The following is a 23,873-nucleotide window of genomic DNA, read 5'->3' as shown; positions in this document are numbered from 1 at the left end:
CTGACACGAATTACTACATTTCTAGGTCATTAAGGCAAGACACAGCAGGTGAATATGGTAAAAAAAATAACTAATAGTTATCCCCTTACTTATCACCCAGTTGATAATTGCAAACATTTTTTGTATTACAAGTTTCTAAAATGTTAGGTTTAAATATGCACTAATTTGCATACATTTCTAGTACAAAAATCTAAACACTGGATGAAGTCAGTTTCAAAATTCTTGTTTGATTTTTTTTGACATGTTAGAGTCAAATGTTTTTACAGAGGGGATTTTGGGTATCTCATATTGTCACTCCATAATTCAGAAAAACTTAGAACAGATAGAAAACAATGTATTTTTTTACAATTTTGGGGGGAATAAAATGTTGTTTATAATCAAGCAAATTATATGTGATATTTGTAGCAATAGCCAAAAATATTATTTTATAGTTATAGTATAGGTTAAAATTATCGATTTTTCTTTTATGCCAAAAATCATTAGCATATTATTAAGTAAAAATCATGTTCTATGAAGATATTTTGTAAATTTTCTACCATAGATATATAAAAACTTGATTTTTTATTAGTAGTATGCATTGATAAGAACTTCATTTGGACAACTTTAAGGGCGATTTTCTCAATATTTAGATTTTTTTTTGCACCCTCAGATTCCAGGTTTTCAAATAGTTGTATCTCAGACAAACATTGTCATATTTTAACAAACAATATATCAATGTTGAGCTTATTTGCTCAGCTTTCAGATGACATAAGAATCTCAATTTCGACAAATTTACACTTATGACTGGTTTTGTGGTCCAGTGTCACATATATGAACAAATCCCTCTGTAAAAACCTTTAGAATATAGACAGGGTTGTAACTGAAATCTACTGACACAAATAGATAAGGTGCTATAAAAGAAACACTTAACAGTGTCTTTTGACACTTCTGACTAATGATTGATCTTTGTGTGAGTGTCCACAACACTTGAAGACTTTCTGAATGTATATAAGCAGTAGGCTATTTTTGTAAAGGAACATTTAAAAGATCACAAAGAGGAATTAGGGAGAATCATTAAAGTATGAATCATATGTAATCATGTAATCCATAAAAAAGTAACTCTAGACTGATTACGAGTATTTTAAAGCACAGCAAGAAAGTTCCTGGTTCGAGTCTTTATATCCAAATGCACATTTTTTCAAGAATAAATTAAACAATTCTGAGTTTGGTTGATGCATATAAACTTAACACAACAACGTAATCCCAGTCCAATAGGAATAAAGCCATTAATCGGAGTCATCTCTTGTTTAGAATTACAGTATATTATTTTATTACTGTATGTATATCCCTGGGCACATTACGCAACATACATGTTAATAGTGCAAAGGAGAGCAAGTAGAAAATACAATATTATTTTAATAATAATAATAGCAAAAAGATTTCGCGTGAAGAGTCGGCAATGGCAAAACTCAAAAATGTACTGAATTATAAGTGACAACATTCAGAATTAAATAAACATAGTATTTGTGATGACCCAAAGTTGACGCAAAGTTTTTGTAGAAATGTTTGCTCTTTGTAGAGTAAAACACCAATATATGTTATAGTATCTATTTTGTAAAAATAGACTTTGATTCCCGAAGTTACTCTTGTTAAGTACGACTTTTACCCTGGAAACGCCAATCCAGAAGCCAAAAACACGGAAGTGTGAAAGAGGCTAATTGTCCCTTGACTTGTGTTTATAACAGATTTGTGTTACTTATTCTCAACATGAATATAGCCATAGATGCTGGAATGGCGTTAGGAAGGAAAAAAACAAACAATCACGTATTTTAAAATGTAATTTAATCTAACAATTTTTGGATTACATGTAATGAGTTACTACCCATTTCTGGTGATAAAGATACACTATATTGCCAATAATTTTCTATTCTAACATGACAATGCCTCTGTGTATAAGGCAAGGTTCAAAAAGAAATGATTGATTCAGTCAGTGTGGAAGAATTTGTCTGGTCTGCAGAAATTCCTAATCCCATCTGAACACCTCTGGAGTGACTTTAAATGCAGACTTTGAGCCAAAAACTCATCACCAAACACTAATGACTTGTAAATATGGGTCCAGTCATTTTAGACACTTCCAAAACGGTTGAAACAGAGACAACGGAAATACAATTTATTAATACATGAATTGTTTTCCATCTTTGTTGCCACAGTTTTGGAATTGCCCTTTTCTGTTCTAAAGAAGGGGTGTCCCAATACTCTTGTCCATATAGTGTATGTACAAGTAGTGTTTGGTGATGAGTTTTTGGCTCAAGGTCTGCATTTAAAGTCACTCCAGAGGTGTTCAGCTGGAACTAGGACTTCCAGAAGTTCTTCCACATTGACTGAATCAATCATTTCTTTTTGAACCTTGCCTTATACACTGCAAAAAATGCTTCTCTTACTTAGATTTATTGTCTTGTTTCTGTCACGACCACACACAAAGGGAGAAGGTGAGTATCTTTCAAGGTATTTATTAACAAACGTGCACAGTACAACACACGTGCAATCGGGTGAAATAAGGTCTCTGTGGTCAAATCTTCAAACAAACACAACAGGTGAGTTCAAGTTCATAAGGATCATAGCGTTAGCAATAGTCACTTCCCTTTAACACGATTAACGTGTATCACAGGAGAACATCAGAGCAATCCACGAGGAGCACAGGAGAACATCGGAAGAATCCACGAGGAGCACAGGAGAGACAACAGGAGGGAGAGAAGATCCACAGAGAAGCATCCATGCAACTTCGATACCAGCCGATGAGTGAGTGGCAGAGGTAGGTATATAAAGGGTGTGGTGATTGCTGGTGCAGGTGACGGTGATTAGTATTCTGGTGATGGTTCACGGGTGTGCTGTGGTGGTGATTGGCTGGTTGGTGGAGGATCGTGGTGATTGGGGCTGAGGGAACGTGCAGAGGGTGTGACATCACCCCCTCCTCCACGGGTGACTCCTGGCACCCAAGAACGGCGACGGGGACGACCACGACCTCTGGGAGCTGGGCGTTCGGGATGTTGGCGGTGGAATTCCTCGAGGAGAGTCGGGTCCAGGATGTCGTCACGGGGTATCCACGATCTCTCCTCGGGTCCGAACCCCTCCCAGTCCACTAGGTACTGGAGCTGGCCGTTCCGCCGCCGGGAGTCTAGGATTTCTTGGACTTGGTAGATGTTATCTCCAAGGATCTCTGGCGGGTCGGGAGGAGGAGGTGACTCCGACTCTGTGGAGGAAGGGAACAGGGGTTCAGTGTGGCGCTTGAGTAGGGAAACGTGAAACGAGGGGGCGATTCTGTAATGTGGAGGTAGGTTTAGACGGTAGGTGACAGGGTTGATCTGTGAGTGCACGGTGAAGGGCCCTATGTAGCGGGGACTCAGCTTCCTACTGGGCAGCCGGAGGCGTATGTCTCGAGTGGACAACCATACCTGGTCCCCGGGGAGGTAAACTGGGTTGGGTAACCTACGGCGGTTGGCATGTTCCGTATGCCTCCGTACTGCCCGCTGGAGATGGACGTGCGCTGAGTCCCACACCCTCTCGCTCTCTCGGAACCAGTGATCTACCGCGGGCACCTCGGAGGACTCTCCAGTCCATGGAAACAGAGCTGGTTGATAACCTAGAATGCATTGGAATGGGGTTAGACCAGTAGAGGTTTGACGGAGGGAATTTTGCGCATACTCAGCCCACGGTAGATACTGGCTCCAGGTGTTTTGATGTTGGGAACAGTACGTCCGAAGGTAGCGGGAGATTTCCTGTATTTTCCGTTCGGTCTGCCCGTTCGTTTGAGGGTGATATCCGGATGACAGGCTGACTGTGGTACCCAGAAGTTGGAAGAAGGCCCGCCAGACCCTGGAAATGAATTGGGGTCCCCGATCGGACACGATGTCTTCTGGGAGTCCGAAGTTCCGGAATACATTGTGGAATAGTGCCTCTGCGGTTTCTAGTGCTGTGGGGAGACCTTTGAGAGGTATTAATTTGCAAGCTTTCGAGAATCGATCGACTACCACTAAAATTGTGGTGTAACCCTGAGAGGGGGGCAGGTCTGTGGCGAAGTCAATGCCCAAGTGTGTCCAGGGTCGGCGGGGAATAGGTAACGGTTGTAATTTACCTTCGGGTAAGCGGCGTGGGGTTGTGTTGACGGCGCAGACCGAACATCCTTGGACGTACCGTTCCACTTCCCTGCTCATGTTGGGCCACCAATATTTCTGCTGGAGGAGCGAGAGGGTTCGCCTGCTGCCAGGATGTCCTGAGCCGGGGGACGTGTGCGTACTATCCAGCAGAAGGGGTCTGAGACGGCTTGGGACATAGACACGACCCGGGGGAAGCTCCGGTGGTGCAGGTTCCTCGAAGGTGGCGGCCCGTATATCTTCATCCAGCTGCCATAGTATGGGTGCGAGAAAGACAGATGGGGGTAGAATTGGATCAGGATCGTCAGAGGTAGGTTCAGGTGAGTGCATACGTGATAGGGCGTCTGCTTTGGTGTTTTTGTGGCCGGGTTGGTAAGTAATGTGGAAATTGAATCGGGCAAAGAATAATGACCAGCGAGCTTGGCGGGCATTTAGTCTCTTGGCGTTCTGAATGTACTGGAGGTTCTTGTGGTCGGTTATTACGGTGAAGGGGAACTGGGCTCCTTCCAACCAGTGCCGCCACTCTTCGAGGGCGAGCTTTATGGCCAGCAGTTCGCGGTCTCCAATTCCATAATTCTGCTCAGCTGGGGTGAGTTTTTTGGAATAGTACGCACACGGATGGAGGGATCGGGGTTCATCAGACCACTGGGACAGCACGGCTCCTACGCCCACGTCCGCCGCATCTACCTCCACCACGAAGGGCCTTGAAGGGTCGGGGTGCTTGAGGATGGGAGCGGTGGTGAACATTAGCTTTAGACGGTCGAAGGCTTGCTGAGCCTCTGGAGTCCACTGTAGTACCCGGCGACCTCCCTTTAAGAGGGAAGTGAGTGGAGCCGATAGGAGGCTATAGTTCTTTATAAAGCGTCGGTAGAAGTTAGCGAAGCCTAAGAAACGCTGAAGCTCCTTCACCGTCCTGGGCTCCGCCCACTTGGCCACTGCGTCCACCTTGCCGGCTTCCATGTGAACTCCCTCCGCAGTGATCACGTATCCGAGAAAGGAGATGGTGGGCTGATGGAATTCACATTTTTCTAATTTTAGATAGAGTTGGTACTCACGGAGGCGTTGGAGAACCTGACGGACGTGGTCTTGATGTTCTTTTAGGTTACGTGAGTAAATGAGGATATCGTCAATGTAGATGATTACGAATCGATGGAGGTAGTCGCGGAAGATTTCGTTCATGAAATTCTGAAATACGGAAGGACTGTTAGCCAGGCCATAGGGCATCACCTGATATTCATAGTGACCGGTGGGGGTGATGAAGGCGGTCTTCCACTCATCTCCTTCTCGGATACGGATCAGGTTGTATGCACTGCGGAGGTCGAGTTTGGTGAAGACACGGGCTTCCCGTAGTTCCTCCAAGGCAGCTGGCACTAGAGGAAGTGGATAGGCGAATTTCACCGTGGCGTCGTTGAGCACCCGGTAGTCAATGCAAGGTCTGAGCCCACCATCCTTCTTGGGGACGAAGAAGAAACTGGATGCTGCTGGGGACGTGGAAGGTCTGATGAACCCCTGTTGGAGAGCCTCCTGGATGTAATTCTCCATGGCTTCCTGCTCAGGACGTGAGAGGGGGTAGATCTTCCCGTGGGGTAGTTTGGCGCCTGGCAGCAGGTCGATACTACAGTCCCAGGGCCGGTGCGGTGGTAGTTGTGTGGCCCGTTCCTTGCTGAAGACATCGGTGAAAGACTGATAGACGGGGGGAATGGCGGTGGCGGATTGAGTGGCAGGGCTCTCTATGGTGGTGGCGTGCAGAGGGATAGGACGGTATGGAGACTCTGTATCTGACGAGGAAGGATGGTAGCCGTGGTCCTCACACGTTGCGCCCCACTCCAGGACCTCTCCTGTGCTCCAATCTATGCGGGGTTGGTGCTTAATGAGCCATGGTCTGCCCAGGATGACATCCACGTTGGCTCGCGGGAGTACTAGGAGGGTCAGATGTTCCCGGTGGTTGTGTTGGGAGACGAGGGTCACTTTTCTGGTCCGGCGAGATATCTTACCATCGCCCAATGGTGAGTTTTGGATTGTGGTAATTTGGTAGGTGACCTCATTTTGAACGGTGGGAATTCGATGTTTAGCAATGAAGTGTGATGAAACAAAATTGCCAGCCGCTCCGGAATCCACGAGCACATAGATGGGGAGAGTGCGAGAGTTTACTATTAGTTCAGCGGTAATATGGGGTAAGAGAGACTTGGCCGGAGTAATAGATACGGTACTCACCATTGGACGAGGCGGGCGGACTGGACAGGCACTGATGAAGTGAGAGGCTTCTCCACAATATAGGCATAGACGATTATTAATTCGTCGTTTCCTCTCCGCGGGATCCAGGCGATAGGAGTCAGTAATCATAGGCTCTTCCGCATCTCGTTGGGGTGACGATGTTCGGAGTGGAGGGAAGCTGGGTACAGACTTTGTAGAAGGACACGCTGAGAGATGTTGAGAAATGCCTACTGCCTTCTTAATAAAGGTTTCCAGCGGTACGTCGTCATCGTAAATGACCATATGCTTGCGGATCTGGGGTTTAAGCCCCTTACGGTAGGCTGCTAGGAGAGCGACTTGGTTCCAACCACTGGTGGCCGCTAGAGAGCGGAAGCGCAGGGTGTAATCATGAATATTGGACGTACCTTGATTCAGAGTAATCAGTTCGTCGTGCACGGAAAGGGGAGTGAGAGCAGCTCCAAACACGTCCTTGAAGTGGGCAACGAAAGCATTATAGGAGATTAATGCATCGCTCCGTGAATTCCAGAGTGCATCCGCCCATTGAAGTGCCTGCCCCGTGAGGAGGGAAATCATAAAATATATTTTAGAACTTTCGTTTGGAAACTGGTGTGCGTTGGCTTCGATATAGAGGGAACATTGCAGGAGGAAACCATTGCAACCACCCGGGTCTCCGGAATAGTTCATGGGGCGAGAGAGGGGCGTGTTGGAAATCGTCGTTGGAGCAGCCGGTAGAGATTGACGAAGGACGTTTACCATATCCGAAAAGGAGTCGGGGGTATCTTCTGTGATAGCGGCGCTCGCCTCCATGAGTGACGTGGTGTGTTATTACTTTTGGGCTGGTATCCTGTCACGACCACACACAAAGGGAGAAGGTGAGTATCTTTCAAGGTATTTATTAACAAACGTGCACAGTACAACACACGTGCAATCGGGTGAAATAAGGTCTCTGTGGTCAAATCTTCAAACAAACACAACAGGTGAGTTCAAGTTCATAAGGATCATAGCGTTAGCAATAGTCACTTCCCTTTAACACGATTAACGTGTATCACAGGAGAACATCAGAGCAATCCACGAGGAGCACAGGAGAACATCGGAAGAATCCACGAGGAGCACAGGAGAGACAACAGGAGGGAGAGAAGATCCACAGAGAAGCATCCATGCAACTTCGATACCAGCCGATGAGTGAGTGGCAGAGGTAGGTATATAAAGGGTGTGGTGATTGCTGGTGCAGGTGACGGTGATTAGTATTCTGGTGATGGTTCACGGGTGTGCTGTGGTGGTGATTGGCTGGTTGGTGGAGGATCGTGGTGATTGGGGCTGAGGGAACGTGCAGAGGGTGTGACAGTTTCCAGCCAAAATATCTACAAATTCTTGAATCAGGAAGAATTTTCTAGACAAGTAAAAATTTGTGTCTTGTTCTTAGTAAAAACAAGTCAAAATTAAGTGAGTTTTTTCTTAAAACAAGCAAAATAATCTGCCAATGGGGTAAGAAAAAAAAATCTTATTTCAAGCAGACAACTAGATTAATTTTCTTACCCCATTGGCAGATTATTTTGCTTGTTTTAAGCAAAAACTCACTTAATTTTGACTTGTTTTTACTAAAAACAAGACACAAATTTTTACTTCTCTAGAAAATCCTTCCTGATTTAAGAATTTTTAGATATTTTGGCTGGATCAAGACAAAAAAATCTAAGAAAGAAAAGCATTTTTTGCAGTGAATTAGAATTGAAGAGGGTTCTGTCAAAACTGTTGCTGTAAAATTAGAAGCACACAATCACCTAGAATATCATTAAAAGGGGATGTCCCAATACTTTTGGCAATATAGTGTACATAAGAGCAGTATTAATTAACATATCAGCCTAATATTTCACCTACCTGGGTGGAAATGATAAGAACAAACACAAAGTTGTCAAGATTCTTGCCCAAGCTTCAGTTTGGCCAACCACAAATGCCTTTTGAACTGCAAAAAATAATTTTCTTACTTAGATTTTTTTATTCTTGTTTCCAGCAAAAATATCAAAAAAATTCTTAAATCAAGAAGGATTTTCAAGATGAGTAAAAATGATGGTCTTGTTTTCAGAAAAAAAATAAAAAATTAAGTGCGTTTTTGCTTGAAATAAGCAAAATAATCTGCCAATGGGGTAAGAAAAATAATCTCGTTTTCAGATTGAAATATGATTTTTTTTGCTTACCCCATTGGCAGATTATTTAGCTTGTTCTAAGCAAAAACTCACTTCATTTTGACTTGTTTTTTCTGAAAGCAATAAGTTTTAAATATTTTTGGCTGGAAACAAGACAAAAAATCTAAGTAAGAAGTTTTGCAGTGTGTACCTCAGACAGTTTTTTGCACTCTTCTCCTTGATTTGTTATCATTTTTAGGAGTACTCCAAATGTTTTTCCTTGTCCAACCGATTAGTAAAGCCCAAAACATGACAGTAATTGACCATTTTCACCAGCAATATTCAACAAAATTTGCAAGTTTTGTTCGGTTCAGTAGGGGAGATTGGGGGCAGTTGCAACATTGCTTATTTCTTCAAGCAGGAATAAGATACAGTGATAATATTCATACTGCACATGCTTTATTGCCCCCTCATACTCCCTGGAAGAAATCAGTCCCATGTGATCATTCCTTCTACCCAAAATAATTTTCTTGGTAAAAAAGTAATTTTTGTAAAGTTTAGATTTTTGGTCATAGTGTCTAAGTTGTTTGTGTGACGAATTGTAAAAACAAAACATTTTAATCTGTGCGTTTTTAGTTTCTAATAGGCATAGCTAGCGTGTGCCAATGATATGTTGTCAAGCTAATATACCAATTTTTATCATGGCTATCACTGTAGGGACACACTGTTGCAACCATCCCAACATGCTGTCCCTTACCACAATATTGATTTAAAAGCTTGTCATAACATTACATAATTGTAATTTTATAATGATAATTATAACCCCTTTAATAGTTAGGTATCTCTCCTTTTTTTAAGTGAATAGGTAAAAAAATCTACTTGTTACTTAACAATGTTTTTAATTTACTATTCTTTATTTTTTTACAGCCAATTTACCTTATTGAAGACCGTGACTGTGAACAAATAAAATAAAGAAATTGCAAAATTATATTTAAGAATGATTTCATTACATTTTATTGAATGTTGCAACCGTCACCTATTGTGGGGATGGTTGCAACATTTCACTTTGTCTATTTAAGTATAAAGTGTACGCATATTATAATATGTTCACATGTTGCAGCAATATGGGTGAGTAGCTGACAGTTGCGGCTTTATTGTATTAAAATTTCGGCTTTCTAATACAAACAGTCTCTGAGAAACTAAAGGACATGCAAAAAGTGTTGCAGCCGTCCCCACTCTCCCCTATAATTGCTTAGGTTAAAAGCTTCCAATATGGCCGACTGATCATATGTCGTAAAAACACTCTATTGAGGTTCCTGTGAGATTACCAGGCTCTGCATTTAATTTATATTTTGTTAAATAATATGAAACTAAATGTTCATGCCGCTATCATTATTTACGATGTTGCAATTATTATTTTTCTCAGTTTCTGGTAATTATGAGTCGCAAGAGTGTCCACCTCTATATGTAGCACATATAAAAGGAGCTTCAGTAATGTCACATTCATGTCTGTTCACTTGGTTTCTCCCATTGTCTCCCCTGTCATTTGGTTTAGCCCTTATTGTTACAGAGGCGGTAAGAGGTAGATCCAAATGCAAGCTTTATTTGATAGATCGTGGTCAAACAGGCATGGTTCAATACCAGCAAACAGGAATGTCCAGGGCGAGACAAAAGAGTAATCCAGTAAAAATCCAGGTGAGCGGTCCAGAGTGGCAAAATAAAGAAGACAATGAAACAAGGCAAAACTATGACTAAGACTAAGATTATGACTGACTATGACTACAAAACAGGGAAATGAAACAAGGAAAACGCTTGGTAGAGTCCGCAAGAGCAAAACAATACTTTGCGGTGTGTGTATGGCATGGGCTTGCTTAAATGGCTGACAAACAGGAAGTAACCAGCGAAGCAGCAGAGGGAGCAGCAACAGTCAGTGAGGGGCAAGGCTCCCTCTGCTTGCCTGTTGTAACATAGTTAGCCCCCCCCCCCAACCAAAAGAGCGGCTTCCAGACGCTCCCAAAAGTCTTGGCAAAACAGTCCTGGGGGGCGTGGGGGGGGGGGGTGGAGCAGAGGTGGAGCAGGGGAACGAAGGAAGGCCAGGACCATGTGGTGGTGGAGGACCTAGAGGCTGAGGCAGGACCGGCAGATCAGGGGGAGCTGAGGCCCCCCACAGTGAGACGTGTGGGAGCGAGGGTATCCACGGCGGAGCAGATGACCACCAGAGCCAGACCGAAATCCTCCACAGTGGAGCAGAAACCTGCCAGGGCGGAGCAGAGGGAGCAGTGGCCCACCAGGATGGTGCAGACTGAGTAGGAGCCCACCAGGGAGGCATAAATAGTTCACATACACCCTCCATGGCCGTAACAAGGCAGACAGGGACTTCAGGAACGGCCTCCATAGCCGTTACAGGGCAGACAGGACTTCAGGAACGGCCTCCATAACCGTAACAGGGATGACAGGAACTTCAGGAATGGCCTCCATAGCCGTAACAGGGACGACAGGGAGCCTAGGCGGTGCAGGCAGAGCAGGGAATTCCTCTATGGACGCCACCTTGATAAGAGGCATGGGCGCAGCAAGTTCGTGGACAGACGAGGCTTCCGGATCAAACTCGTAGGCAGATGAGGCCTCTGGAGCACAGTGTGTGGACAAGGCGTGACTTGGCTCGGGACGCTTAGGCGAGACGTGACTTGGCTCGGGACGCTTGGGCGAGACGTGACTTGGCTCGGGACGCTTGGGCGAACGTGTCACCTTGCTTGACCTTGAAGGAACAACTGTGACTTGACTTGGTTTCAGTGGAACAGCTGTGACATGACATGACTTTGAGGGAGCAGTTGTGACTTGACTTGACCTTGAGGGGACAGCTGTGACTTGACTTGGCCCTGAAGGGATGACTGTGACTTGACTTGATGTTGGGCGAGCAGCTGCAACTTGACTTGGCTTCGAGGGAGCAGCTGCGGCTTGGCTTGACATTGGAGAAGCAGCTGTGACTTGACTTTGCTTTGAGGGAACAGCTGTGGCTTGGCTTGACCTTGCTGCAACTTGGTTTGACTTAACTGGAACGGCAGTGGCTTGGCGTGACTGAGGAGGTACTGCTGTGTCTTGATGTGTCTCTGGGATTACTGTAGTGTCTTGACCTGACTTAGGGTGTGGTATGGTGTCTTGGCCTGACTCAGGATGTAAAGCGGCATCTTGGCTTGACCCAGGATGTGAAGTTGTGTCTTGACTTGATTCAGGGAGTGCTGCTTGACTTGACTCATGGAAGTGCTGCGTGACTTGACTCAGGAACCTCAGCCATTATGTGACCAGAATTAGCAGGAACGGCAGCTGTGACTTGATCATATTTTGCAGGAACGGCAGCTATGATGTGACTTTTCTTTGCAGGAACAGTAGTTGTGATGGCGGCCAGGATGGGTGCAGACTCAGGAGCTGAAGACATGACGTTCAAAGGCTGTGGTTTGATTTACGTGATGTGAACGGGCTCTGACTTGGCAGATGTGACGTTAGCGGGCGCTGGCTTAGCAGACGTCTTACACTGTGGCTCTGGGCTAGCAGACATCTTGTGCTGTGGCTCAGGGCAGATAGACCTGACATGAGGCTTGTGACAGTCGGCTGTGATTGGAATTTTCTCAACTGACTCCTCAACAGCGCCCACAGTGAATGAGGAGCCAGTGAGCAATAAAGTAAAGTCCAAAAATTCCACAAGCGACCCTCGAGGACCACTTAGTATAAGCATGGTGCGTAGTGGTTCATTTAGTCCATGTGAAAATAAATCTATCAATGCACAATCCGGGAAAGTAGAAAACTGAATAATATCCAGAAAGTCTTTGATGTGGTCCTCGAGGGAGCGATTACCTTGAGTGGTGAGGGCGAAACGGATGACTGGGTCCATGTTGGTGCTGGTGGTGGAACAAAGCCGCTGGATCCGGCTGATGCGAAGTATTCTGTTACAGAGGCGGTAAGAGGTAGATCCAAATGCAAGCTTTATTTGACAGATAGAGGGAGCAGCAATAGTCAGTGATGGGCAAGGCTCCCTCTGCTGGCCTGATGTAACACTTATTATCCTGCAATCCCTGTCACCTGTGTTTAATGATTAGTTCCCCTTTATAAGTCTCTTTGTTTCTTGAGTCCTCTGTCAGTCTTTATTCGTTGTTTGATGTTTATGTGTGTTTGGATATTCCTGCCTGTTCAGCTGAAAGAGTATATTAAAAATAGTGTTTATTGTGTATCTCGTCTCGTTCGTCCAGCACGCAACCGTAACAAGTGGATGTTTATGAGCTGGCTTCTCTTTATGCACAAGTTCTAAAGAATTACACATGGTTAATTAGCAAATGCATTTACCTTTCTCAAATATTTCATTACGTTTCAATGTTGGGTTGCCTTCCTTTTTGCCTGCTGTCCACTATGGGAACAAGTTTTGCAGTAATGCTTTTCTCTGATATTTCACAGTGGGATTTGGTTTGCACCCGCCGTCCTCTCAAACAGATGAGCCAGACTATTTACATGGGAGGAGTGCTGACAGGTGCCATCATATTTGGAGCGTTATCTGACAGGTAAAGCATCTGTTTCTGCTGTCATCTCTGCTGAAAAAAACAGCATATGCTGGTTAGGTAGGTTTTGATGCTGGGATGCTGGTTTTATAGCTGGTTTATGCTGGCCATTTGCTGGTTTATGCTGGTCCTTGACCAGCAACATGACCAACATAAACCAGCAAAGGACCAGCATCCCAGCGCCAAAACCTACCTAACCAGCATATGCTGTTTTTTTCTGCAGGGATTACACAAAACATTCACATATGATGCTTTTTCAGACAATAACAAGATTCTTAAACAATGGTCATTCAAGTGTACACTAACAGTGCTTAAGGCACTTTTTCATAGGCATATACACTCAAAAAAAATAAAGGTGCCATAGAAGAAGCACCTTTTGTCTAAATGGTTCCATAAAGAACCTTTAACACCTGAAGAGCCTTTCTGTTTCACAAAAGGTTCTCTGTGGTTCTTCAGATTATAAAAAGTTAAGAAAAAGATGGTTCTTCAATAAACCTGTGACTGAATGGTTCTTTGTGGAACCAAAAATGGTTCTTCTACGGCTTCGCTGTGAATAACCTTTTAAAGCACCTTTATTTTTAGGAGTGTATGGTGATGGCTCTCGGATTGCTGTATGCCTGATTAGAACATGCAACCTTTTAGAGACTAGTTCATGTTGTTAATCAGTCACATGTTTTCATATAAACACCAAGTTGACAAGACACTGATTAACATATTATGTAGCACTGAGTCGATTGTGGTACTTCACTAATAGTCAGTCAGTAACTATATTCTTTTTTCATGCGTCCAAAAGAGAACAACTAAGTTTTATAATTAAAGCAAATAATGCATGTCACGATGCAGGCAGGAACACACGAACAACGACGTAAATAAAAGACGTATATTTAATAAATCCAACGGAATACAGGCAGACACAGGAACACCAGGGGAAAACATCCATATAAGATTAAAGACCGACAAGAGTACTGGGAAAACACACACCTTAAATAGACAGACTAATTACAAACACAGGTGCAGACAATAAGGGAGAAACCAAAAACACTCAGAACTGCGGGGGAAAAATGGGAAAAACCAACAAGAAAGTCCGGGGGTGTGACATTACCTCCCCCTCCCGGAAGGCACGTCCTCGTGCCGACAAACAGACAAAAGGAATCAGTACAAAGTCTTAGGAGGGGGCTTAGGTGGAGGACGGACTCCCGGGAGGAGGACACAAGATGGAGTCCAGGGTGGTGATGGAGGGAGGAGCCAAGGAGGTGACAGGAAGGGGCTGGAGCAGGAGGAGCCAGGTGGGACCCAGAACTCAGCCATGATGGAGTTCCAAGGTGGAGCCGATGGAGGGAGGAGCCATGGTGGAGGAGAGGCTGACGACTCCATGGGGCTGACCGACGGAGGCGGAGCAGGTGGTGGGAGAGCCCGATGCGGAGACGGAAAGCCGAAGATCTTGGGTGACACCGCGGATCCGGAGGGCCAAGGCGGAACCCAAGGCTCTGGCGACCAAGGCGGAGATGGAGATCCGGAGGTCCGCGGCGGAGCCGGAGCGACAGAGGGCCGAGGCTGTGCCCGCGGGAGGGAGGAGGTCCAACGAGCTGGTGGGACGGAGCGACGAGGCACAGCCGGAGGAGTATAGTCCAGAGGCGAAGGTGGGGCGACGACTGACCAGGGCGGAGCCGGAGGGACGATGGAGCCCGGTGGAGCTGGTGGACCGACGGGCGACAGCGGAGATGAGGGAGCAGAGAGCCGGGGTGGAGCCGCAGGGTCGGAGGGCCGAGGCGGAGTCCAGGACTCTGAGGCTGGAGGCGATGGTGAGGGATCCTCCAGCCATGACACTGATGGAGATTGGCAGACCCGCGGCGAACCCACCGCACAGATGGTGGGCTGAGGGTGAGCAAGGGGACAAACAGCAGACAACGGGGATTCAGGAAGGCTGGGCGGAACCAGCGGTGACTCTGGATGGCTGGGCGGAACCAGCGGAGATTCAAGCTTAGGCAGAAGAGGGAGGGTGGGAGGGAAATCCAGGCAGCTGGGTATTTCCGTGAAACAGTCAATTAAGTCCCCAGAGTGCTCTTGCTCACCCCCAGTGGCGGTGCAGTGGACGGGGCTCTCTACAGCCCTCTCTTGCTCCACGAAGCACTCCACCGTCACGGATGTAATGGCCGGCTCACGCACCTGATCAGCAGTTTTGACCCCGTCGGCACTCCATACTGCTGTCGCTCCGGGCTCGGGCTTTCCATCTGTGAAGGGCTCATAATCCGCGGGTCGGGGTGGCTGGCTGGGCTCTGGGTCCGGAGTGGCACTGGCGAGATGCTCCTTGAAACAGGCGGGGAACGCGGGTCTGTTTCTCGCCAGTGTCCACTCCACAAATGCGGCGAAATCCGCTCGAGGGCCATCCTCGGACGACGGCGCTCTGCACGACGCGTTGAGGCTAGCGTCATAGAAGGAGGAGGATGAATTCAGGAAGGAGGAAGGAATCCATGGGGGAAAACACTACGGAAACAAAAAGACTGAAAAACTGAATGATAAACAAAACGGGGTGGAATACGCAAAAAAAAAAAAAAAAAAACTGTTTCGGTCAGTCTTTCTGTCACGATGCAGGCAGGAACACACGAACAACGACGTAAATAAAAGACGTATATTTAATAAATCCAACGGAATACAGGCAGACACAGGAACACCAGGGGAAAACATCCATATAACATTAAAGACCGACAAGAGTACTGGGAAAACACACACCTTAAATAGACAGACTAATTACAAACACAGGTGCAGACAATAAGGGAGAAACCAAAAACACCCAGAACTGCGGGGGAAAATGGGAAAAACCAACAAGAAAGTCCGGGGGTGTGACAACATAAGCCATAATCCAGATATACCAGATCATGCAACACACTGGTAATTACTCTAATATTACCAAATTCTAATTTAAAACAAATCATAATAATAAAAACACACCGTTTTGAGACCAATTCTCATTATTAACTAACTCTTACTGTGACTTTTGCCTCAAAAACTCCTAATTTGCTGCTTATTGTTAACTAGAAAGGTAGTTGTTAAGTTTAGGTATCTAAACTTATCTAAAATAAGCAGTGTTGGGGAAAGTTACTTTTAAAAGTAATCCATTATATTGAGTTACTCCCTAAAAAAGTAACTAATTACATTACTTAGTTACTTTTTATGAAAAGTAGTGTGTTACTTTTGAGATCTGGGCAGGGTTTGCTTGTTTGTTTTCAATATATAAAGTTCTATTTTTGTCAAATGTAAAAGCGTTTTTACAGCAAAAGCCTCAGACTTAGAGAAAAGTAAATTGACGTCTGTACAGTAGTTCGCAGAAGAAATGTCAACTCTTCCGCAATAAAACAAAGGAAAACAAATGTTAGATTATCTTGAGTGATTTTTGCTTATTAGTATGGATGAACTGGATCATCGAAAGGCGGCAGCAAAGACATCAGTTAATAAAATGGGATTAAATACATTAAGGATATCTGTATTATTTAACATTTATTCATTGCAGATTTGCATAGAATTTTTTGCAGTGAATCGGTGAAGGAGGTTTCAGAATCAGTTCTTTACTCTTTATTCTCCTGTAGGTTTGGGCGAAAGGCCATGCTGCTCTGGTCGTATTTTCAGCTCGCTGTCTTAGGCACGTTCACGGCTCTCTCTCCGTCTTACGTGGTTTACTGCATCCTCAGATTCCTGACAGGAATGGCCGTGTCCGGAGTCATTCTCAATTCTGTCTCACTCAGTGAGTGTCTCTCTCCACTCTCTTTAAAATGATTTCCATAGGAAAAAATACAATGGAAATCCATATGAAAAATTACTTTTAAAGTCAATTTGAGTTGAGGTCAAACGTTTACATACACCTTGCAGAATCTGCAAATTGTTAAGTATTTGACCAAAATAAGAGGGATCATACAAAATGCATGTTATTTTTTATTTAGTACTGACCTGAATAAGATATTTCACATAAAAGATGTTTACATATAGTCCACAGGAGAATATTTGAATTTATAGAAATAAAAAAGTTTATATATTGTACACTTGATTCTTAATACTGTGTTGTCACCTGAATGACCCACAGCTGTGTTTTTTGTTTAGTGATTGTTGTTCATGAGTCCCTTATTTGTCCTGAACAGTTAAACTGTCTGCTGTTCTTCAGAAAAATCCTTCAGCTCCCACAAATTCTTTGGTTTTCCAGCATTTTTGTGTATTTGAACCCTTTCCAACAATGACTGTGTGATTTTGAGATCCGTCTTTTGACAACTGAGGGACTCATTACAGAGGGTTCAAACACTCACTGATGCTCCTGAAGTAAAAGCCATGTATAACCGGTGGTGAAAACTTTTGGAATTTGCAGATCAGGGTAAATGTGACTTATTTTGTCTTCTGGGAAACATGTAAGTATCATCTGTTGCTTCTGAAGGCCAGTACTAAATGAAAAAGTATCAGTATTAGGAAAAATAAGAAAAATGTACACATCTTCATTAGGTTCAAAAGTTTTCACCCCCGGCTCTTAATGCATGTTTTTTCCTTCTGGAGCATCAGTGAGTGTTTGAACCTTCTGTAATAGTTGCATATGAGTCCCTCAGTTGTCCTCAGTGTGAAAAGACGGATCTCAAAATCATACAGCCATTGTTGGAAAGGGTTCAAATACACACACACACACACAAAAAATAATAATAAAAAAACAGAATTTGTGGGACCTGAAGGATTTTTCTGAAGAACAGCAGACAGTTTACGTACAAAGGACAAACAAGGGACTCATGAACAACTATCACTAAACAAAACAACACAGCTGTGGATCAATACAGTAGCCTATATAAACTTTTGAACAGGGTCATTTTTATAAATTAAAATAATATTTTCTCTTGTGGACTAAATGTCTTTTATGTGAAATATTCACCATTTAGATCAGTGCTAAATGCAAAATAACATGCATTTTGACCTCTACTGTAAGTCATTTTAATTTTTTAAAAATCTGAAGGTATGTTTAAAATCATTCTTAGATGAGAACAGAACTTAACTGCTTTTAAACAGTAGCATCAGCGCTATATAAATGAATGTGACTTGAAATGTTTTTGTTTTTATAGAGGTGGAGTGGATTCCTACTAAAGCTCGGACTCTGGTGGGCACCATCTCATCTTTCTTCTTCACGTTTGGTCAGATGATTCTAGCTGGAGTGGCATACAGTCTGAAGGACTGGCGTAAAATACACGTGGCAGTCTGTATTCCTTTCTTTATCTTCTTCTTCTACAGCTGGTAAGAGATTATTCAGATCACTCTTTGGTGCTGAATAAAATGTAAATCATGACATATTACTGATGTATGCCACTGATGCCAGGTGCATATCAGTGATTTAAACAATTCAGGCTCATTGGAAAAAATATTTTATGAAAATTATATTATGCTGTACATTTCATGAGACTTTCAAAGTGGAATATTGAGTGAGCATTCAGTTTAACCAAAACAGATAAATGTGAATCTAGAAACAATTTATTGCATTGGTTTTTGTACAGTGTCAAAAATGACCGGACTCCAAACAATTGCTTATAAATCTGCCATTTTGCTATATTATCACCAAATATTGGATTCAATCTTTTTGTCAACTTGTTTTCTTTCATTTAGGACTGGTTTTGTGTTTCTATTTGCATCTGATTAATCCTATATTTATCTGAGAGTAGGTACCTTGTTTTTTGAGTAAAAAAAATATTTTTTATGAATAATTTTTACAATATTGAACAAAAAAGTATAAAAATGTGCACTGTTTATCACACCAGTGTGCTTTAATGTTTAACGAGAAAGTTTGCTTATAATTTGTTTTTGTTTTTTTACAAAATTGCAAAAAGTCATACTTCTCGTACTTTCATTCTTCCCCATTCACTTTCAATGACCGACACTTTGACAAGTGTAACTTTGTCCAATTTTGTACAAAATTAAAGCATTTAAAAGCAAACTTCCAGATTAAACAATGCAAATTTTAATACATTTTATCTCATATTGTGAAAATTATTTATAATGGTTTTTTTTTAACTCAAAAATGAGGTGCCTGCTTTTGGATTAATGAGGCTTACAATTAATCAGATCCAAATAGAAACACACAACCAGTCCTAAATAAAAGAAAACAAGTTGACAAAAAATAAATAAATCCAATATTTGGTGATAATATAGAAAAATTTGAGATTTATAAGCAATTGTTTGGAGTCCGGTCATTTTTGACCCAAAACACCACAAGTCTGACTTTTCGCAATTTTGTACAAAATAAAAGCATTTAAAAACAAACTTCCTGATTAAACATTAAAGCACACTAGTGTGATAAACAAGGCACATTTTTTTTCTCATATTGTGAAAATTATTCATGCTTTTTTACACTTAAAAAATGAGGTGCCTACTCTCAGATAAATGAGGCGTACAATTAATCAGATGCAAATAGAAACACAAAACCAGTCCTAAATGAAAGAAAACAAGTTGATAAAAAGATTGAATCCAATATTTAGTGATAATAAAACATAATGAGAGATTTATAAGCAATTGTTTGGAGTCCGGTCATATTTGACCCGGGAACACCACAAGTGTGACTTTTTGCAATATTGTACAAAATAAAAGCATTTAAAAGCAAACTTCCTGATTAAACTTTAAAGCACACTAGTCATTTATTTCTTCAATAAAAAATCATTTTTATGATTTTTTTAAATCATTTTTGACCGGCAACATCAAACCAGAGGGTTAAACCTGTATAGATCATGTCTGACCCTGGACCACAAAACCATGTAAGTAGCACAGGTATATTTGTAGCAATAGCCAAAAATACATTATATGGGTCAAAATTATTGATTTTTTTTATGCTAAAAATCGTATTATGCCAATTATATAATATATAAGTATAAGAACAAATTATTCCTTCCAAAGTAAGACGATTTGGCAAAAAGTCGCATACTGAAATGGATCAAAATGATATGCCAAAAATCATAAGGATGTTAAATAAAGATCAAGTTCCATGAAGATATTTTGTACATTTCCCACCATAAATATATTAAAACTTAATTTTTAATTAGCAATATGCATTGCTAAGAACTTTTTTTTTGCACCCTCAGATTCCAGATTTTCAAATAGTTGTATCTCAGCCAAATATTGCCCTACTCTTACAAACCATTTTATTCAAATGCAAATCTCAGTGTCAAAGTTTTTTTCCATATGACTGGTTTTGTGGTCCAGGGTCCCATATGTGATGTGAAAGTAAAAACGAATGCAGTACATTTAATAACAAGTACAAAAATGTCTCCATGTGAAAGGTGGTACTCTGAATCCGCTCGCTGGCTGGTGCTGAACGGCCGCTCGAAAGAAGCACTAAAGCATCTCCACCGTGTGGCTAAAATCAACGGCAAGCCCGAGATGACAGAGAAGATCACTTTAGAGGTTTCACATCAGCCTAAAGCAACATTTCACTTTTCATATCTGTGTCTTATGCACTTCGTTTTAATGGTAATGTACCTTTTCATGTTTAGGTGCTGGAGTCACAAATGCAGAAAGAGGTTCAGTCCAGTAAGAGAGTTTATACTGTGTTTGATCTAATAAAAACACCAACCCTTAGGAGGATATCCATGTGCCTTATGGTCGTCTGGTGAGAATTACTTTGTCCTGTTTCTGTCTGTACTCTGCAAGAAATCTGGATGTGGTTACGGTCCGAGAATTATTTCTTAATTCTTATTTTCACTAATTTGGAGGTTCTGATTTCAAAAACAGTGCCTGTTTTTGCTTGAGCAAATCACACTTTTCCACAAGCATTTTGCAGCATTTTTGCTTTTGACAACTATTTGTGCAGTGAAGAAGTCTTGTATGGCCACATTATCATCAAAAAAGCTCATTTATAAATATAAAATTGTATTTAGTTTATGTAAAGCTTTTAGACATAAAATTGAGTATTTTGAACCTATTTCCACTCCTTTTCAATAATCTGCACTGCAAAAAAATGCTTTTCCTACGTTTTTTTGTCTTGTTTTCAGCCAAAATATCTACAAATTCTTAAATCAAGAAGGATTTTTTAGACATTAGAAAATTATTGTCTTCTTTTCAGAAACAAGTCAAACATATGTGGGTTTTGCTTTAAAAAAAAGCTAAAATCTTGTTTTCTGTTTGAAAACATTTTTATTTGAAAATTTTTTTTTTTTTTTTGCTTAACCTATTGGCAGATTATTTAACTTGTTTCAAGCAAAAACTCACTTAATTTTAATTTATTTCTTCTGAAAACAAGACAATTTTTACTTGTCTAGAACATACTACTTGATTTAAGAATTGAGATATTTTGGCTGGAAACAAGACAAAAAATCAAAGTGAGAAAAGCATTTTCTGCAGTGTATGCACTTTGCAAGTTAAATTATTCTGTATCATTTTTAATTAAAAACAACATTTTTGTCTGCTTTTTTTTTTAAAGCTGATGAAGCTTATTTTGTGAAAAAAAAAAAAAAACTTATGTGATGAATTCAGCATCAACAAATTAGGTAATAGTAGGCCTCACTGCAAAATTGCTTTTCTTACTTAGATTTTTTGTCTTGTGAAGTCAAAATGTCTAACAATTCTTAAATTAAAATTAAGAATTATTTTCTAGACAAGTAAAAATTATTGTCTTGTTTTCAAAAAACAAGTCAAAATGAGGTGAGTTTTTGCTTAGAACCAACAAGCAAAATAATCTGCCAATGGGGTAAGAAAAAAAACAGAAAACAAGATTATTTTTCTTACCCCATTGGTAGATTATTTTGTTTGTTTCAAGAAAAAAATGCACTTAATTTTGACTTTTTTTTTTTTTCTTAAAACAAGACAATAATTGTTATTAATCTAGAAAATCCTTCTTGATTTAAGATTTTTTTTATAAATTTTGGCTGGAAACAAGACAAAAAATCTAATAAAAGTAATAAATGCATTTTTTGCATTTGCAAAATTATTTAAGATGCATGGCTGTGTTATGCACATATAAATAAACCCGTACTCGATTGCTCTTCCCAACAGGTTTTCCACTAGTTTTGCATATTACGGTCTGGCCATGGACCTGCAGAAGTTCGGGGTGAACATCTATCTGATGCAGATCATCTTTGGAGTGGTAGATTTTCCAGCTAAACTGGCGGCTCTTGTGATGCTGAGCTTTCTGGGCCGACGGGTGACTCAAGGCACATGTCTTCTCATGTCAGCGTCTGTAATATTTGCCAACATTTTTGTTCCTAAAGGTAAGCCAATGACCATGTCTTTGTTATGATGCTGTCATCGTCCACAATCCTCCACCTAATGCAACGGCTAATCACCTAATGCCATGAAACTGATTGGCCTCTATAGAGCACACAATATAATAATATAAATAGAAGTACAAAAACTCAAATATAATTTGGCAAAAAGTCATATACTGAAAAGGAACAAATTTATAGATTTTTCTTTAATGCCAAAAATCCTTATGATAATAAGTAAAGATCATGTTCCATGAAGATATTTTGTACATTTCCTACCATAAATATATCAAAACTTAATTAATATGCATTGCCAAGAACTTCATTTGGACAACTTTAAAGGCAATTTTCTCAATATTTAGATTTTTTTGCACCCTTAGATTCCAAATTTTCACAAAGTTGTATCACAGCCAAATATTGTCCTATCCTAACAAACTGTACATCAAAGGAAAGCTTATTCAGCTTTTAGATGATATTAAAAAAATACTCTTTTATCTTGTTTTGAGGTTCAGGATAATGTGTCTTAGTTACTGATTTGTACTGTTTGTTGTTGCAGATTTGCAGGTCACAAGGACAGTGCTCGCTGTACTCGGAAAGGGCTTCACGTCAGCGTCCTTTACTTGCATCTATCTTTATACTGGAGAGCTTTACCCTACTGTCATCAGGTCAGAATTTACAAACTATATTTCATGATACAAAGCAGTAATTACAGGGCAAAGTATACCACTGGCAAAAAATATTGATCAAATATAGCATTCTGATCATGATTTATGCCAAGTGGTTGTAAAATTAATGTAATTGTATTTTCGGGGCACTGCAAAAAAATGCTTTTCATAGATTTTTTTTGTCTTGTTTCCAGCCAAAATATCTAAAAATTCTTAAATCAAGAAGGATTTTGTAGACAAGTAAAAAAAAAAGTCTTGTTTCAGAAAAAACAAATCAAAATTAAGTGCATTTTTGCTTGAAACAAGCAAAATAATCTGCCAATGGGGTAAGCTGTCACACCCTCTGCACGTTCCCTCAGCCCCAATCACCACGATCCTCCACCAACCAGCCAATCACCACCACAGCACACCCGTGAACCATCACCAGAATACTAATCACCGTCACCTGCACCAGCAATCACCACACCCTTTATATACCTACCTCTGCCACTCACTCACCGGCTGGTATCGAAGTTGCATGGATGCTTCTCTGTGGATCTTCTCCCCCTCCTGTTATCTCTCCTGTGCTCCTCGTGGATTCTTCCGATGTTCTCCTGTGCTCCTCGTGGATTGCTCTGATGTTCTCCTGTGAAACACGTGAATCGTGTTAGAGGGAAGTGACTATTGCTAACGCTATGATCCTTATGAACTTGAACTCACCTGTTGTGTTTGTTTGAAGATTAGACCACAGAGACCTTTACTCACCTGATTGCACGTGTGTTGAACTGTGCACGTTTGTTAATAAATACCTTGAAAGATACTCACCTTCTCCCTTTGTGTGTGGTCGTGACAGGATACCAGCCCTAAAATATTAACTCACCGCGTCACTCATGGAGGCGAGCGCCGCTATCACCGAAGACACCCCCGATCCATTTGCGGATATGGTAAACGTCCTTCGTCAATCTCTACCTGCTGCTCCAACGACGATTTCCAACACGCCCCTCTCTCGCCCCATGAG

At 41.7% G+C, this 23,873-nt stretch overlaps 1 protein-coding gene across 1 annotated transcript in view; it reads left to right on the top strand.

The window, feature by feature from the left end:
• oatx (organic anion transporter X) overlaps nt 1-23,873 on the top strand; it is a 33,326-nt gene that overhangs the window by 566 nt on the left and 8,887 nt on the right. The window contains exons 2-8 of the mRNA XM_073824563.1: nt 12,908-13,011; nt 16,593-16,747; nt 18,093-18,261; nt 20,292-20,415; nt 20,505-20,620; nt 22,003-22,217; nt 22,768-22,876. Coding sequence (XP_073680664.1) covers nt 12,908-13,011; nt 16,593-16,747; nt 18,093-18,261; nt 20,292-20,415; nt 20,505-20,620; nt 22,003-22,217; nt 22,768-22,876 — 992 coding nt within the window. The remainder of the gene's footprint in view (nt 1-12,907; nt 13,012-16,592; nt 16,748-18,092; nt 18,262-20,291; nt 20,416-20,504; nt 20,621-22,002; nt 22,218-22,767; nt 22,877-23,873) is intronic.

The sequence above is a fragment of the Garra rufa genome, chromosome 19 (assembly GCF_049309525.1).
Source record: "Garra rufa chromosome 19, GarRuf1.0, whole genome shotgun sequence".
NCBI classification, from domain to species: domain Eukaryota; kingdom Metazoa; phylum Chordata; class Actinopteri; order Cypriniformes; family Cyprinidae; genus Garra; species Garra rufa.
Note: the sequence above shows the minus strand (reverse complement) of the source record. Positions and strands in the feature narration are given on the sequence as shown.